General features: G+C 38.0%; 2 protein-coding genes across 2 annotated transcripts in view; one reads left to right on the top strand and one right to left on the bottom strand.

The window, feature by feature from the left end:
- LOC100696704 (immunoglobulin lambda-1 light chain) overlaps positions 1-4,901 on the top strand; it is a 131,616-nt gene extending 126,715 nt beyond the window's left edge. Inside the window, exons 6-10 of the mRNA XM_025900821.1 lie at positions 3,479-3,532; positions 3,765-4,139; positions 4,244-4,267; positions 4,381-4,487; positions 4,608-4,901. Coding sequence (XP_025756606.1) covers positions 3,479-3,532; positions 3,765-4,139; positions 4,244-4,267; positions 4,381-4,487; positions 4,608-4,634 — 587 coding nt within the window. The 3' untranslated portion in view covers positions 4,635-4,901. The remainder of the gene's footprint in view (positions 1-3,478; positions 3,533-3,764; positions 4,140-4,243; positions 4,268-4,380; positions 4,488-4,607) is intronic.
- A 3,146-nt stretch (positions 4,902-8,047) lies between these two features.
- paplna (papilin a, proteoglycan-like sulfated glycoprotein) overlaps positions 8,048-16,616 on the bottom strand; it is a 30,171-nt gene continuing 21,602 nt past the window's right edge. The window contains exons 21-29 of the mRNA XM_025900816.1: positions 14,730-15,195; positions 13,151-13,309; positions 12,926-13,053; positions 11,943-11,988; positions 11,632-11,778; positions 11,088-11,215; positions 10,112-10,220; positions 9,519-9,694; positions 8,048-8,792 (exon numbers count right to left, since the gene is read on the bottom strand). Coding sequence (XP_025756601.1) covers positions 8,614-8,792; positions 9,519-9,694; positions 10,112-10,220; positions 11,088-11,215; positions 11,632-11,778; positions 11,943-11,988; positions 12,926-13,053; positions 13,151-13,309; positions 14,730-15,195 — 1,538 coding nt within the window. The 3' untranslated portion in view covers positions 8,048-8,613. The remainder of the gene's footprint in view (positions 8,793-9,518; positions 9,695-10,111; positions 10,221-11,087; positions 11,216-11,631; positions 11,779-11,942; positions 11,989-12,925; positions 13,054-13,150; positions 13,310-14,729; positions 15,196-16,616) is intronic.

The raw sequence follows: 16,616 nt of genomic DNA, 5'->3' as shown, positions 1-16,616 counted from the left end.
TTTAAAGGATTAGTAGAAGTGTTGGCAGAAGTATGAGCAAAGATTATTCCCAAAGAGAAGTGTGGTAGAGAAAGAGTTTCATGCTGAGTATTTTGCACTGTGACAAACAGCGAAGCTTACTTTGGAAAAGGAACCAAACTGACTGTATTAGGTAAGTAAAGCATGAAAATAATCAAATAAATGCATGAAGATGTTCAAGGGTGAAGCTGCAAAAAGAAATGTAAGGAGCTCAGATGTTTAGAGTGCTTTTTGACATTAAGCCTGAGCGCTGTGTCAATAGAGAAGCTTATTTCGGTCAGGGAACAAAACTGACTGTTCTTGGTAAGTAAAACTTTTCTCTCACATGAATTCAACACAGAAATAAGTAAAACATGTTAAAGGGCAGCTGTTGCTTCAGATTTGTTTTCTTAATAGTAGCTTAAATGCTTAAAGAAGCAAAGTGAAAGAAGCATCGTGACATGTTTTGAGCACAGATTAAGTTCACTGTGCCTCTGGTGGTTATGAAGCTTTCTTCGGTGGAGGAACAAAATTAACTGTTTTAGGTAAGAATGAAAAATTATACATAAAGTTTGTAATAAGATTTGGGCCAGAGGAATAACTAATATAAAAAACTTACTTACATGAGCAGCTTAGTAACAAACTTACTGTACTTGGACTCGTTATAGTCTGAGCTCAGTGCTTTTTTGCTCAGAAGATTAAACACTGTGCCAATTATGAAGCTTATTTCGGCCAGGGAACAAAACTGACTGTTCTTGGTAAGTGGAAAATCTAAATTTCTTTTCATAAACATAGTTAAACTAGTTAAAGCTGACAAAAGTGTTTCAGTGAGGTGTTTGGAATTTAAACTGGTAAAAACAACAACAACAATAAAACACGAGTGCAGCACTTTAAGAGTTTTTAATTTAAAGAAAAGTAAAAGAAAACTTCATTTTTTTTATGAAGAGACCAAAAAATGAAGATGCAAAGTAGAAACAGTATGTTGGGCTGTTTTCAGCACTAATTAACTTCACTGTGACTCTGGTGGTGGTGCAGTGGCTTACTTTGGTGGAGGAACAAAATTAACCGTTTTAGGTAAGAAACAAAAACTTTACATGACTATATGTATGTCTGCAGTAAGGTCTTGGTGACATTGATCCAAATAGATGTTAAAATTTCCCAACTGGAGTCATTATTAAACAAACTGTATTTGAGGTCTCTGTAGTCTCAGCTCAGGGCTTTTTGCTCTGAGGTTTAAATGCTGTGTCAGAACGAAGCTTATTTCGGCCAGGGAACAAAACTAACTGTTCTTGGTAAGTGACGAATCAAAATTTATTCTCATAAACCTGTCAAAGTAAAAGTAGTTAAAGCTGTGAAAAGTGTTTCAGTAAGGTGTTTGGCATTTAAACCTGTAAAAACAACAAAAACAAAAAGCGGGAAAAAAATCCAAAAACACAAGTGCTGCATATGTAGACGTTTTACTTTAAAGAAAAGTAAAAGGAAACTTCATTAATTTTTATGAAGAGACCAAAAAATGAAGATGCAAAGTAGAAACAGCATGTTGGACTGTTTTGAGCACTAATTAACTTCACTGTGACTCTGGTACTGGTGCACAGGCTTACTTTGGTGGAGGAACAAAATTAACCGTTTTAGGTAAGAAACAAAAACTATATATGAGTATATGTTTGTCTGCAGTAAGGTCTTGGATACATGAATCCAAACATGTTATTTTAGTTATCCCTGGAGTGGAATCTTTTTTGAACAACCTAATATGTTTGAGTTCTCTGTAGTCTCAGCTCAGGGCTTTTTGCTCTGAGGTTTAAATGCTGTGTCAGTATGAAGCTTATTTCGGCCAGGGAACAAAACTAACTGTTCTTGGTAAGTGAAAAATGAAAATTTATTCTCATAAATGTTTCAAATTAAAACCATTAACCATTAACCATTAAAGCATAAGAGTTACCTGAAAAAACAAACACAAACATTTTGCATTATATTAAACTTGTAAAAACTTGGAACAAAAAAAGCAGTGCAGCATATGTGGTATTTTTAATTTAAAGAAAAGTAACATTTAGTTTATTAAAAGAAAGCAATGAATTAAGAAACAAAGCAGAAGCAGCATGTGTTGAGCTGTTTTGAGCACTGATCAGGTGCACTGTGACTATGGTACTTCAGAGGCTCACTTTGGTGGAGGAACAAAATTAACTGTTTTAGGTAAGAACACATTTTCACATTCACTAAATAATGTTGAGGACTGATTTTGTTAAGCTGCCTCTAAAACTTTAAAATCACACCAAAAACTCAGGTAGCTAAAGTCAAAGTCTTTACATGTAAAAAAGTGACAGTTGGAATAATTTCCATGTGGCACAGTTAAAGAGAGGCACTAGGAAGGGTTTTTGTCACAGTACAAAGTCTCTGTGCTCCTACAACGAGGCTTACTTTGGAGCTGGAACTAAACTCACTGTTTTAGGTAAGAAAACGTCCAACAAAAATCAGCTGGGCTTTACTCTCATGCTGTTACATGTTAATATCATTGACAACATTTAGTATATGTTTAATTTCTTTATTTATATTTATGTTATGGTAGTGAAAAAAGTGGGTAAATGTTAAAGTTTAAAAGTAATTTATGTAGAAGTTTTCTTGTGCCAGTAGAAAAAGTGTTATCTGTGTTCTCCAGTAAAAGTACTGTGCCTATAAAACGTTTGGCTCTGCGCCCAGAATATTGTTCTCACACTCAGTTCTTATCAGCTCTGTGAAATACTGTGAGTTCCCAGTCAGAAGCTTATTTTGGAGCTGGAACTAAACTCACTGTTTTAGGTAAGAGTGCAAAGATGGATTAACATTAAAGTAATAATTTCTGATGAAATATTCATTGTGATCGTTCTGCAAATTAGTTGGTTTTAATGTCTATCATTTTAGATTTGTGCATTTCAAAAATTAATTCTCTTACATGGTCAAAATCTGCTTAATAATGCTACAAGCAGATGATTTTCCTCAGGTCTTTTCTATATGTTTGGGTTTAAAGGTTGTTTAACACTGAAAAAGAGAACAAAGACAGACAGCAGCTTTCTAGAGCAGTTTTTTCTACAGCAGTTTATCAGTGTGAACAACTACGACCCTGCTTACTTTGGCAGTGGCACCAAACTCACAGTACTGGGTAAGAAAGTGACAAAATAGCATGCATAAATACTTGTTTTTAGAGATGTAAAGATGTCGTCATCTGCTGCTGTAAACCTTTAAATTGCATTTTAATGAGTAAACATCTCAGAATGTGTCAGAAAAACTGTGATATTTGAAAAAAATGGCCTCAAGTCTGGAAGAATATGTGTGTTATGGAACAGCTGGCAGAAAAGTGCAGTTTGTTTTATCAAAAAGTGATTTAAATTGCACATAGCAGAGTAATTGTTTTGTGTATGAACTGACAAATGCTGTAGAAAAAATAAGCCCGAGGTGAATCCAAGTGTTCTAAGTCTTGTGAGTTTTTGTGGCTGTGACTTGGCATTGTGCTCTGGCACTTATCCTCCTTATTTTGGAGAGGGAACCAAGCTAACAGTTCTGGGTAAGATCACCACAATAATTTTGTAACAAAGAAAATGTGAGTTTTGTAATCTAAGTTCATCCTTTGTGTTAATATGTGTGGAAAAAAAGTTGTCCTGCATGTTTTTGTGCGTTAATGTTTATGTTTGCCTGGCATGTGCACGAGACTTGGGTGTGTTACATTTGTTGTAGATCTAAAGGCAGTTTTAGTCATGTGTGTTAATGTGATTCTTCTTTGTCCTTTGTCCTTGCAGGGTCAGGGCGTGATGTCACTGAACCAAAAGTAAAAATACTGAGACCTTCAGCCCGTGAGTGCAGAAACAGCAAGGACAAAAAAAGGAAGAAGACCCTCGTCTGTGTGGCCTCTGGTTTCTACCCTGACCATGTCAAAGTGTATTGGTATTTGAATGAGAAAACAGTCACTGATGGTGTGGCAACAGATGAAGCTGCGCGTGAAGAAAAAGATGACAACAACAAGACCGTGTACAAAATCACCAGCAGGCTGAGAGTCTATGCCAAACAATGGGAAAATCCTGACAATATCTTTAAATGCACTGTCAAATTGTTCAATGGCACTGACAATGGCAATCAATATATATATCGTTCAGATACTATTAAAGGAGATCAGGGTAACTTTTTTCTGGAACTTAATCTTTGTGTTCATATTAATATGTGCAAATCTGTTCATATTTCTGTCTGTTGACTAATAATTTCTTTTTGTTTTTTCAAACAGCTGATACAACGTCTATGTCAAGAGGTAAATATTGTAGATTATTTCTTCAGTGAATCAGATCTAGCATGATTATCATCACTTAGAAAATATAGAAGCTGTGTTGTTTCACTGAATATTTCTTCTTTACACCTCTACAGAGAAGTATTTGACAACTACACAAAATTTCAAGGTCGTCTACAGCGTGCTTACTGTCAAGAGCTGTGCCTATGGAGCTTTTGTTGGATTTTTGGTGTGGAAGCTTCAGGTTTGTCCAAATCTTACCACTTCTGATGAACTGTTCTTTAAACAAAAACCGTCTCCATTTATAATAATAACAGTAACACAAATGACTTATTACTTTCTGTGTTCTTTGTATGTTTTGCAGCGTTTTGGTGGAAAGCAGAAGTACTGAGAGCTGAGCTGAAGCCTCAAAAAATAACTCTGGGACATGAGTTACCTTGCTCTCTGTAAATATCGTTCACAAACATAGTCTATTGTTAAAGTGCACAATGTTAATCGCCTGTTCAAGTTCTGCTGTGGATTTTTATTTGCTTATTTGTCTTTATATAATTAATAACTGCCTTTCAAATAGACTGATGTCAATTTCTTTAGATACAAAGTGATTTTCTGTGTGTAACTTGATTTTCTTCTCAATAAAAATATGTTTGAGTATTTTAAAGCTGTCTTGTTCTTGTGTAGTTTGCCCTGAAAATACTTTTTAAAGCTGTGAATCAGTCTTCATATCATAATATCAAACACTATTACTTAATTTGAAAAAGATAGGATGAGACAGGTGAATAATAATGTGTCATTTGCTCAAACTTGTGAAGAATATCATCTCCTTTCTCTGGTTTTACATCTTAAGATTTTCCAGAGATACTGTAAAATGTATTTTTCATCAACTAGCCTGTTTTCTGAGAAGTCTTCTATTTTCTCCCCCATAATCTTGAAACATCTCACCTCAGGAGAACTTCTTAAGATGGTTAATTTTACTCATAACAGGATTTTCCATTCAGAAAACCGATGACTAAAAAGTGTCTGGTAAAATTTACTAGTAAATTTAAATTTTATCCAGTAATTTTCTTTACTTTTCTTGGAAATCAATTCACTTTTTGAGTCACCTTTTCCACAAACACAAACAGTGTGTGACAACATGCATTCCTTTCTTAAACAAAGAATATCTTTCTTTAGTTCAAACACTCTCTGTAGCAAAATAAGAACACAAGTCTAACCCATAACAGGAAATCAGCATTTCATCTGTGTGCTGAAGAAGGTCAAAGCTGCTGTGGGTGAGAAAGATAAACCAGGGCATGAAACCCTGCAGAGGAGAGTGCAACAGCAGAGGAGAGGATGTGGTCACAGAGCAGCCTGCAGCTCGCTCCCCGTGCTGAGAAACGGCGGAGGTGCAACCTTCACTTTACCACAACCTCCGGCTCGCTCTGTGCACCTGCAGCTTTGCACCCACCCCCCCGCTCTGCACATCTATGAGCAAACAGATGGAAAAACTTCCATTTCTGTGTCAACTGAAGTTGCGCGTTGTACAAAAACAATGTCATACATTATGCAAAAGCTGTTTGCAGTGATCTGGCACAGTATTTTGCACCAGATAAAATCAGACTTGGGGGAAGCCACAGAACTTCAGGCAAATATCAGCAGCTCATTTAAAAACATAACTGACAGTGTTTAAATGTACATATGTGTATATAACTATAAGATAAAGGTTTGTGTGGGACTGCATTCAAAAGATAATCTGGCCTTTTTACAGGACTCAGTTCAAACCATCACATTCTGCTTTCCCTGGTTGCTTCCTTAAAAAACATGTTTTCTTGTCCTGAAGTCAAATCAACAGGAAGCGTAGTCTTTGAAGCAGCAACAGAAATGTGGCACATCTGCCACCTGTTAGGAAAATAATTTTAGCTTCCCCTGAATGTGATCCTTAAATGAATGTATAAGCTGCTAATTTAAACCTCACATGTGTGGAGCTCATAAAGAAAAGAGCCAGTGTTTGGGCTTTTCGTCTTAAAAACACAATCACAGCTGACGGGTACAGACATGACAAAAAGAAACTACATCCCCTGTCAATTCTAAGCTTTTACATGTCAGCACATAAAAACAAAATAGCCAGTGTGTACCAGGTCTTATAAGCCAGTAACAAAACAAATTATTACACTAAATTTAAGCCAAAATGCATCACTGTAGATGAATTTTTAACTCACTTTTCTTTACAGTATTGTTTCGATTCATTGAGCTTTTCAGTCATTTGTTATGTACAGCTGGCACAACATTTCACTCAGGTTGAAGTCTGGACTTTATCCAGGCCACTCCAGCACCACTTACTCTCTTTTTCAGTCTTTCTGCTGTCGATTTGCTGCTGTGCTTGAGATTATTGTTCTTTTATATTATCCGTTTTCAACCAAGCTTTAGCTGTTAGACAGATGGCCTCACATTTGACTTCAGAATACTTTGGTATACAGAGCAGTCCATGGTCAACTTAATGACTGTAAGGTACTCACGTGTTGTGGCTGCAAAACTAGCCCAAATTCTCTCCCCTCCACCACCGTATCTGACAGTTGATATGCGTTTATGTTGATAAGCTGTGTTTGGCTTTAATCATATGTGATCCTGTGCATTCCAGTGCTGTGCAGTTTGTTCAAGTTGAACGTTGCAAACCTAAGCCATGCTGCCATGTTGTTTTTAGAGAGAAGAGGCTTTCTCCTAGTAGCTCTTCAAAATATGGTATACTTATTCTGTCTTACTCTCATTAAACTGTCATGAACTTTACATTTAACCTGCCAACTGAGGCCTGTAGAGTCTGAAATGAAGCTCTTTTTTTCCCCAGTTTCTCTGTGTATTACAGAATGATCTTGGAGTCACGTTGCTGGGACTTCCACTGCTGGGAAGATTGGCAGATGCATTGTGTCTTCACTGTAGCATCATGGATTTCAGATTGTCTGTAAATTACCTCATAAATTTTCCCAATCTGAAGGGCAGCAACAGTTGCTTGTCTCAGATCAGCACCACTGTCTTTCCTCCTTAGTATTGTGTTAACACACCAGAACGCTCCAGGCCAGCAAGCTTCCTAAATGTCTGCCTTTATAAAGGAGCTCACACTTGCAATTGATCAGTTCACAAACTACCTCTTCATGTTGTCTCACTCTTTGTTAAGTAATAACATGACATAACATGATGTTTGTCTGAGGCTGTATTTCCGTAATCTTAGGGAAAGGGCCAGATTATTTTTTATAACATCCTAATGTGCAAAGCCTTGGACCTGAACTGTAAATATAAAGATTATTAAACAATGAGTTTATTTTTAAAAATGGCTACATTAAGTAAAATATTACACTATACTGTTTATTGTCGGTCTAAATTCAAGATATAAAGAGAACGCTCCACAAATATACACCACGGCGAGGAGATTAAATACTGATAGTTAGCTAAAGATTGTTTTATTTGTAGAGCCAGCAAATCCACATTAAAGCTAGAATGTAAGTGGTTAAATTATGTTTATGAAAACAACACAAGAGCAAAAAAAGCTGATTGCTGAGAGATGTTGCAAATGTTCATCTCAATGTTTATTCTTACTGTTAGACATTGCTTGACTTGACGGTTGGAGTAGATACTGCAATATGCAGTGGAAAAACATCTCTAATGAATTTAGAGATGTCACTAAACTATTTTCCAGTGAAGGTTCGGTTATGTTCGTATTCAGTTTCCATCAAGTGAATGAGAAACTGTGCTTCTCATGTTGGGCGACACCTTGTGGTAGAAACTGGAACAATTCAGCACACGTGTATAAGGTACAGTCATTGAAGTCAACCAAAGTTTTTATCAAAATATGACCTTTATTGTCAAATAATTACATAGAAATAAAAAAATAGTGGAAAAGTCTTGTAAAGTTTCATTATATGATACAGAAGCAGCAATGAGTGCAGCCTTGTATCAGTGATTTACTGGCATGAAAAAGTAATTTCCCCTTTTTTAATAACATATATAAAAGTTACTATCATTATGATTCTCAAAAAACAGAGAATATATAGATCAAGTGAGAGCATAACTCATTTTAAAGGTGTGGCAGAGTAAGAACGAGTTCATCGTCTCATCACATTCAGACTTTACAGGTTTACGTTATATTTTAAGCCCCATCTTTTATCGTTCCATAAGATTCCCTGAACACCACTTACTTTGTAGCTTTAACTACTGTGCATCTACAGTGATCTGTCCCTTTTTTAAGATTGCAATATTGAATTACATTTCTGTACAATGTGGTCAGGGTTTTTTGAGTCCTTTTGGCAAATGCAGCAGCTCGCAGTCGACAGCTCGAGTTTTTTAGAATCTAAATGGGAATTCAGATCCCACCCCAGTGTCCACCACCACACATCACATAGTTTTTACACCCTCTGTGGCTTTAACCTGGTCGACCAAACCTGTCGTTTCTTCTGTGAATGCCTGGTGCAGCTGGCACAGCAGAAACTGGAGTAGTATGAGTTGGAGCAAAGTCGGGCGTAAACTATCAGCTCACAGTTGGCAAGCTCAGGCTGGTCCACACATTCTGGCGGGACGTCAGCGCCTGCAATGGCACAGTAGAGAGGGTCAGAGTCACATAAATAGAAGTAAAACAGATGAATCCAGCTACATATAAACACTTTTTATGGTTCTATACTTTATTTGTAATTGTTTGTTCTCAGCATTAAACAGCTTCCTTGTTTATTATGTCATATAAAATTGTATTGTTAAATCTTTTAATTTTTTTTTGCTTTGATCCTTTGTGGATCTTTAAATACTTCCAAAAAAGCTTTTTTAAAAAAAAAAACCAAAAAAACATTAAAATTTAAAGCCTGAGCCATGAAATATTTGCCAGAAAATTCAATTTCGTTTTAAAATGGAGTGCTTATGGTGAAATAAAAGTTTATTAAATATTAATTTGCATATATCAGATTAGTTTAAATCATTTTAATCTGTTAAAATGTAGATAATATTCAGTCATTTTTCTGCAATTGATTTCTTAAAAATGTACCGTGCAGTTTATGTTGTTTTTTTTCAGTGGGAAAAAGTCACATTGGTGATGTAGAAAACTAGAAAACTCAAAGTCACTCATAACTAAAATATTATGCACTTGGCTTTAAAGGGTTAAAACAAAATCATTGTTTAAACTCAAGCTTAAAAAAAAAAATAATAATAATAATACATGATGATATCGTGGAGAATAAATAAATCAGTTCCAGGTTCAGTTTTTCTACATTCCCTCTGCAGTGCAGATAACAGGTACAGGTCTGAGCTGATTTAGCGTTCTCACCTTGCTGTGTTTCTTTAACGACCTTTACTTCAGCTGTGGCGCTCACAGAGTAAATGCCGGTGTAAGCATTGCAGGTGTACGTGCCCTGATCAGAAGGCTTGACATTATTAAGGATCAGGCTGCCGTCAGAAGACAAGAGGATGTTGCGCCCATCTGGACGCACCGGTACACCATTTCTGTATTTAAAGAGAGCAACAAGAAAGGTTTAGGTACATTATTTAAATGCATTCAATGGGCACTTAAATTAAAAATCAGTTCACTCTTTTTAATGCATGTGTGCTCTGTAACTGCAAGTAACAGAAATACAACTCATGTCTTTATTTCTGGATTTTAGGGCCATGAAAGTGTAAATAATGTCAGTGTTGATGACAACAAGAACTGGATTTATATATTTTTTGGTAGACAAATATCACCTTATTTAACATTTAAGTCTTTAAAGTTATAGGGTGTATTTTTCTGGGTCATTTTTACTTTTATTGGGGATTCTTTTTGAATGCTATATAACCTGGAATCAGACCGTTTAACAGATGTTTCATGCATCTCTTCTGCGTGTTCTTAATGATGTCTAATAAAATAATAATGTCATTTTTCACCTTGACCAGCCTATACTGACGTCGTCTCCTGACACCACACAGGGGAGCATGCCCGTGCTGCCTTCTGACACTTGGATGTTATTGGGAGCTGTTGTGATTTTCAGATCAGCTGGACAAAGAAACCAAGAGAAAAGATGATTAATGTCACTTTTTTCTTACAAAAAAAAAACAAAAACACCCCAAAATAAAATTGGTCAATAATTACTTAAATTAAACAGAAAAAAAACACTGCTTAGCTTTATCTTATTACACCCAGTGCATATTGTAAACTGAAAGACCAAAAAATTAGGCAAAATATTAACAATAATGTTTCATGAACAGTAATGTTCAATAATGTTTCATAAACAATAATAATCACACTCCAGTTTTATATTTGTGTGCCATCTGATGTATAGTTATGGTTTTTAAATAAACTACACATCCTTACTTCCTCATAACATTTATTCCACATGTTTACTGGTCTGACAGAGAAATAGATTTCTTTATTATGTGATCAACTCAGCTGTAAAATCTCAGGAATGTAAATTCAGGAATAATATGTTCATGGTCTGGAGCATTTAAACTGCATGAGTGTTTATTTGGTGTTCCCACACAGTCAGGAATGCATTGAATGGAAAGGAAACAATCTGTTTACAGTATGTGTTAGATTTAAGATATCTTTGGTTTTATATCATAAAATAATAATAATTTAGTTTTTAACTATATTTCTATGAGATTTCTACTACAGTTTATGTCTATGAACACACACTCACACACTATTTCAGCACTGTTCATTGTATTTGAACAGCGCAAGCAGAGAGAGAATCATGCAGTCAGTGACATTTACTGATCTCTGCTGGTGATTATCTGAAACTGCAGCATCAGTTTTCAGTCTTGCAATCATAATTTTCCTTCTGGGTTTGATAAGCTATCTAATGCACACAAGCATCCAAATGATACATGTTTAAAAAATGATGAGGATGTAAATAAAACTCACGCTGGACTCTGAGCTGCAGCTGTCGCTGCTCCAGCTGCTGCTGGTTGGAGGCTGTACACGTGTAGACACCAGAGTCGTCAGACTTCAGAGGGCCGATGATGAGGGTGCCATCTGAATACTGAGTAAACCTGCAGCGCAGCCATCAGACAGGACCTCAAGTTTACACTGACTTCTTCGTAAATGACTCATCTTTATGGTTTAAAATGATAAATGACCAAGACCTTAACAGGCAAACGAGGGCACTTTATACCAAGCTGGCTTTAACAGTGTCTGTTTCTCTTGGATAATAAAACAATCTCACATGGATAAAGACAGATCAGGTTATTTTCTTTAGGCTCTAAAGTTCAGCTTGAATCAGATTTATATATAAAGTGGACTAAATGACTGAGCTATGCTAACTGACATCACAGAGTTAATAGATCTCAAAAATAAAAATAATAATAGTAAGACCCGTGGATAAAATCGAAGAACTTTCACTGCTAGCAATGTTTTTAAAAGATTTTAATAAAAGGTTAATGAATTTGTGAATTTCTTCACTTATTACCTGGGGTCACTGATTATCTGTCCATCTTTAGTCCACCCAATGCTGACAGACTGCCGAGCTGAGGAAGGGACAACAGTGCAGGGCAGTCTGGCAGTTTGTCCTGCTCGCATTTCCACCTGGGCTGAGCTTGAGCGGTCAATACTGAACCTGACAGAAATTACAGGGAAGCAAAGACAATGTGAAATGATTTATTTCTTCTGTCAGAAATAAATCAGAATACTGAGGTTTCCTAATGGGCCCGAGCTTTTAATATCTACAGAAACAGTAAATAACCATCTTCAGGTGCACTGATTCACAGATATTCTTCTCACCTTGCAAATGGACCGTCTCTGGGAAGCAAGGTAGGAGATGGTCCCTCTGTGGCCAAATACAAAAACATAAGCACATATGACCGCTCGCAAACAATTCAACACACAGACTGAGCACTTGCACAATGTCATTGTATAAACACCAAGTGACTTTGCAAGATCAGCATGTTCTGACACAACCTATGACGTCAGAGCTTTACCCCAAACTTTCTACATGTTCATGTGACAGACTAATTGGGGTCAAAGTCGGTCAACTTAGCGGTTTGACCGAATCCAGCCCCAATTAGCCGATTGCATATCAGGGTGTGAGAACGCCATCCCATGAAAAATCAGCCATTGCCTCTTCCAACTGGCCCCTTTACAATCAGGCGCAATTTTTTACAACTTTTGTCTTCTTATTGATGCAAAATGTTACATTCACACAGACTCTATAGTATATATATATATATGGTGTAATTTCACACAGATTCTTGATTGAGACCATCTGAGACCCCTCTATAGGAACTTTGAAGCATTTCTTGAGGTACATTCTACTTATTCCAGGCTTGAATTGATTCCCAATGGATTGGCCTGGAAACATTCCTAAGGTGTTGAATTGCAAGGCCATCTACTGTGTGGATATGTATAACAGGGGAGGTCTGAAATGAGAGACATTCCACCAAATGAAGTCTTCAGATAAAAGCCTCTAAATATCACCTCCCTCGAAAATGCATATCAAGAGAAAGCTCTTTATCTTTATCACTCTGAGCCTCTTCCAAAATATGCCATTTCCCCTTTGTCAGCAAAAGTCACTCTGTTGACATCAACTATAAGAATATGTAATTCAGATCATGTCCCACATATCAGTTTGTTTGGACTGTCATAGTAATGTTTTCCAAATTCGTCCACTACTTGGTATCTTAACTTACTTAACTTCAGATATAATTATCTGCAAGTGAAACTACCAGTCTTGTTTTAAACAGAGGTTGTGGCTAAAATATAATTACCTGAGACAGCCAGGTAAATGTAGCGGTGGTCTCTCTCTCGTTCTCGAGTGGCCACACACAGGAACCAGCCAGAGTCCAGCTTAGAGACAGGACCTACTAACAGAGAGCCATTGGGCTGTTGGTGATGCCTGAAGAAAATGTAATTAAAAGAGATAATAATTAAAAACAGTAACAGAAAAACAACTTGAATGCAAATTAAGTCACTGAGTATGTTTCTCTACAGACCTGTGAGTTGATAGAGGTATACCATCCCTCCTCCACTCCACAACAACGGTGGAGGAAGGTGGAGGGCTGACTCGGCAGGGCAGCACAACCGTCTGGCCAACCAAAGCCTCGACTGTGGATGGGTCGGTCTTATCAATCGTTACTCCTCCCAGAGTCAAGCTGAAGAATAGGGAGGGATAAAAGGAAAGGAAACAGAAGGAAAACAAAGGAGAAAAGAACAGGGAGAAGGAAATGTGAAAGGAAAAGGACAAAGGAAGAGACATTTGAAGAAGGGAAGAGAATAAAAGTCACTTTATGCTCCACTGTTGGTACTTTTATTAGCAGCCACCAAAGCAAGCATAAAGAGCGCCCACAACCTGGCTTCAAGAGTTTGTCAGATATAGCTCAGAGAAGAGAAATCCACATGCAGCCCAAAAGGTGACGAGACAAACAGTGCAAAAAAAACCCAAATACAAAATACTACTAACATACAAAGGAGACAAGGACAACTTTCATGTAAAATACCCAAACACCACGAAAGAAATTTAAATCTAATACCATCTAAACAAGAAAGAGATTTAGGGACCACACACATAGGATGACTGAATTATCACAGGAGAATTTTTATTAGTTTGATTTCATGACATTTAGGTGAAGACACCAAAGCCCAAACATGATGGTGGTTACTGACACAGAGAGGTAAGCATGCACAAATAAGCACCGACAATAATGACTGACAGAGAGCAGTGAGTCCCAGAAGCATGAAACGGCGTTGATGTCCATATAAGGTGTGTGAGGTCTGGTGACTTCTTCCTGATTTGGTTGAGGTTAAAGGAAGAAATGAGGTGTTGCGACATAAGCAGCCGTGAGAGTGAAAGTCTGTGGAGCTGGAAAGAGCTGTGGCTTCATTATAAAGCAAGAGTTTAGATTATACGAGCATCAAAAGAGTCTACAAAGACAGCATGTTACACAGAAGCACAGTACATTAAGTATTTTGTTGGACAAAATCCAGGAAAAATGGGAAAGGTTGAAACTCAACACCAGGCTGGAAAGCACACAGCCTGATTTACTTGTGGGTGAGGTTGGGTGTGATCAGAGGTGTGCTTTGTTACACCAGATGTTACAGGAAAATGACACACCCGACATCTGCTGTGTCAGAGTGAGAGCTTAACCACATGGAGGGTAAGACTAAGTTAGCTAATGTTCTCAGAGGCCAGGAAAAGAGCTTTCTCTCTCTCTGGTGTTTTACTTTGTTTTGTTCCCTGATAGATTTTAATAAAGAAAGTTAAAAATTTGGATTGCATAAAACATCATTTGCTTCTATATGATTTTTGGTTTCTTCAAGTTGGGAATAATTATACAACATCAGCTCCACCATCATATTTCCAGGATGGGTGAATGAGGCACATGATTTGTCTTTTGATTGTGTTTCCATCTCCTATAGCCAACTCTTTGGCCCTGCAGGGTAGAGTGAACTGGGGCTCCTTCAGCAGGGATAAGCAGGCTCTGAACAGCATTACGAGGCCAGTAGTGGTAGGGGTGGGGTTGGATCGGGTAGGGTTAGCTTTTCACTGCTCTCCCTGGGTCTTCGGGATCTTACCTCGCAGCTGGGCCGGTGTGCTGTGCAGCTGTGCCATGTGAAGGCCGGCGTACCCGCAGGTAGACTCTACCTCTGTGGGCATTAGTGGCTGCACTTGTAGCCTGTCTGCCGGTGCTGCTGGTCGAGCCACGCTGGACTATGAAAATCCTCCCCATGTTGCGTGACCGCCCATCCGTTGTAGATCCTCTTCCAGCTGAGGTCTCTGCTCCAGTCACGCTGTGTTCTCCAGCTGTGGTTCTTGTAGACTCTCCAGAGGGAGCTGCAGGCTGCGGGGCCTGCCGGCTGGGTGCAGGTTGTGGACATGCCCGTTTGCACTCTGCTAGGGTCATGAAGTTATTGCTGTTGCCGTGGCATCCTCCATACCAGAAGTGCACACATTTGGAGGAGATGACATCGAAGTGGTACCGAGACACCCAACTGCTGCAGGAGCCAGCAGCACGGGGCAGGGAGCAGATTGATCGCTCAACTGCACAAAGACAACACAATGCAGATCAGCTGTTTGTCATTGTCGAGCATTTTCTCAAACAGGGCTTTCTTGCATAGATGCAATGTTTCCTCTAATTTTTCACGTGTCTGAGCGAACACACAAACTCCCTGAGTGTCCCTTGGACCACTGTGAGCGACATCAGACGTGTGCACTGTGGTCGCGCCGGCATCTAATCCATCCAAGTTACATGGTTTATTAAAATAATCAAATTACAGCATTTACATTTATGTTAGACTACTTTTAATTAACTGCTTTAGCCCACTTACAATGAAAATTTAAAAGAAATCTAGTCATTGACCTGTGTAGTATGTTAACATTATTGGAAGTAAAAATAACTTGAACTCCAATTTTGAAAACACAACTTACTTTCTTTCTTTTTTTTAAAAGCTCTGACTTGTATTATGAGTCTGTGGTCTGGGAGAGAGTCCTGTAACTCTGTCTGCAAAATACAGTATATAATGACCAATGCTGGGCAATTAATTATATAGTTACTTCTTCAAAAAAGTAACTCAGTTTGGCAAACAACAAAGATTATTGCAGCTGGTTTTTTGGGGGGGGGGGTTTAATGCAGCCAAGGCATTTTTAAATAAACATTTCAAACTATTTACAGAACAATCAGCTGTTCTGCATCAAATCTGATGCCACACAAATCATTTGTGCCACTCCAAAAAATAATTTCTGTCCACTATGAGATAAAGGAGAACAACAGCCTGATACCTGCAGGCCTGACAACAGGAGATGTATCACTCCTGTAACATTCAGCAGCCGCCTCATTGTTCTGACACACACAACAAAACTATTGACTACACTACACACTAACTACACAAGATTCGCGCTAAACGTCTCAAATCTCTCACATATCAAAGCACCGCCGTCACTCCTAAAACTTCCCCCCGTTTCTTAACAACTAGATGCCACGTTGCCATATCATTTTTTGATTGGTCGACATGGTACTTTTTTGGACGAATAGGAAAGGGAGAGGGGGGCGGAGTTTGTTTTTGCTCACAGGCGGAGAGCGCTTTCGAGCCTTTTTTCTTATAAAACGCCGTTTTTACCGTTTCTTCCCGCAGTAAATATAAACAACGACAGTATTCAGGAAGAAAACCAAACATTGCATATATTTTTTATCATAACTCTGGTTTTACGTGGCCTATCAACACAATTTAAAAACTGGTATAAAGTCCACACTTTTTCCGTCAATTGTTCCGTCTGTCCTGCTCACATCTCCAATGGTTGTACACGTTGTCATTAACGTGGCTTCACTGCACATCAGCCGCTTTGCCAGCTAAAACACCGGTGTCGGCACATAAGGACGCTGTCATAGCCTGTCAACCACGTTGATTGGCTGCGTATATACGAATGTAAATCGCATTATTGGCTGGACTATGGGATAAGGTGGC

The sequence above is a fragment of the Oreochromis niloticus genome, linkage group LG19, assembly GCF_001858045.2.
Source record: "Oreochromis niloticus isolate F11D_XX linkage group LG19, O_niloticus_UMD_NMBU, whole genome shotgun sequence".
Taxonomy (NCBI): Eukaryota; Metazoa; Chordata; class Actinopteri; order Cichliformes; family Cichlidae; genus Oreochromis; species Oreochromis niloticus.
This window is presented reverse-complemented; position numbering and strand designations above follow the sequence as displayed.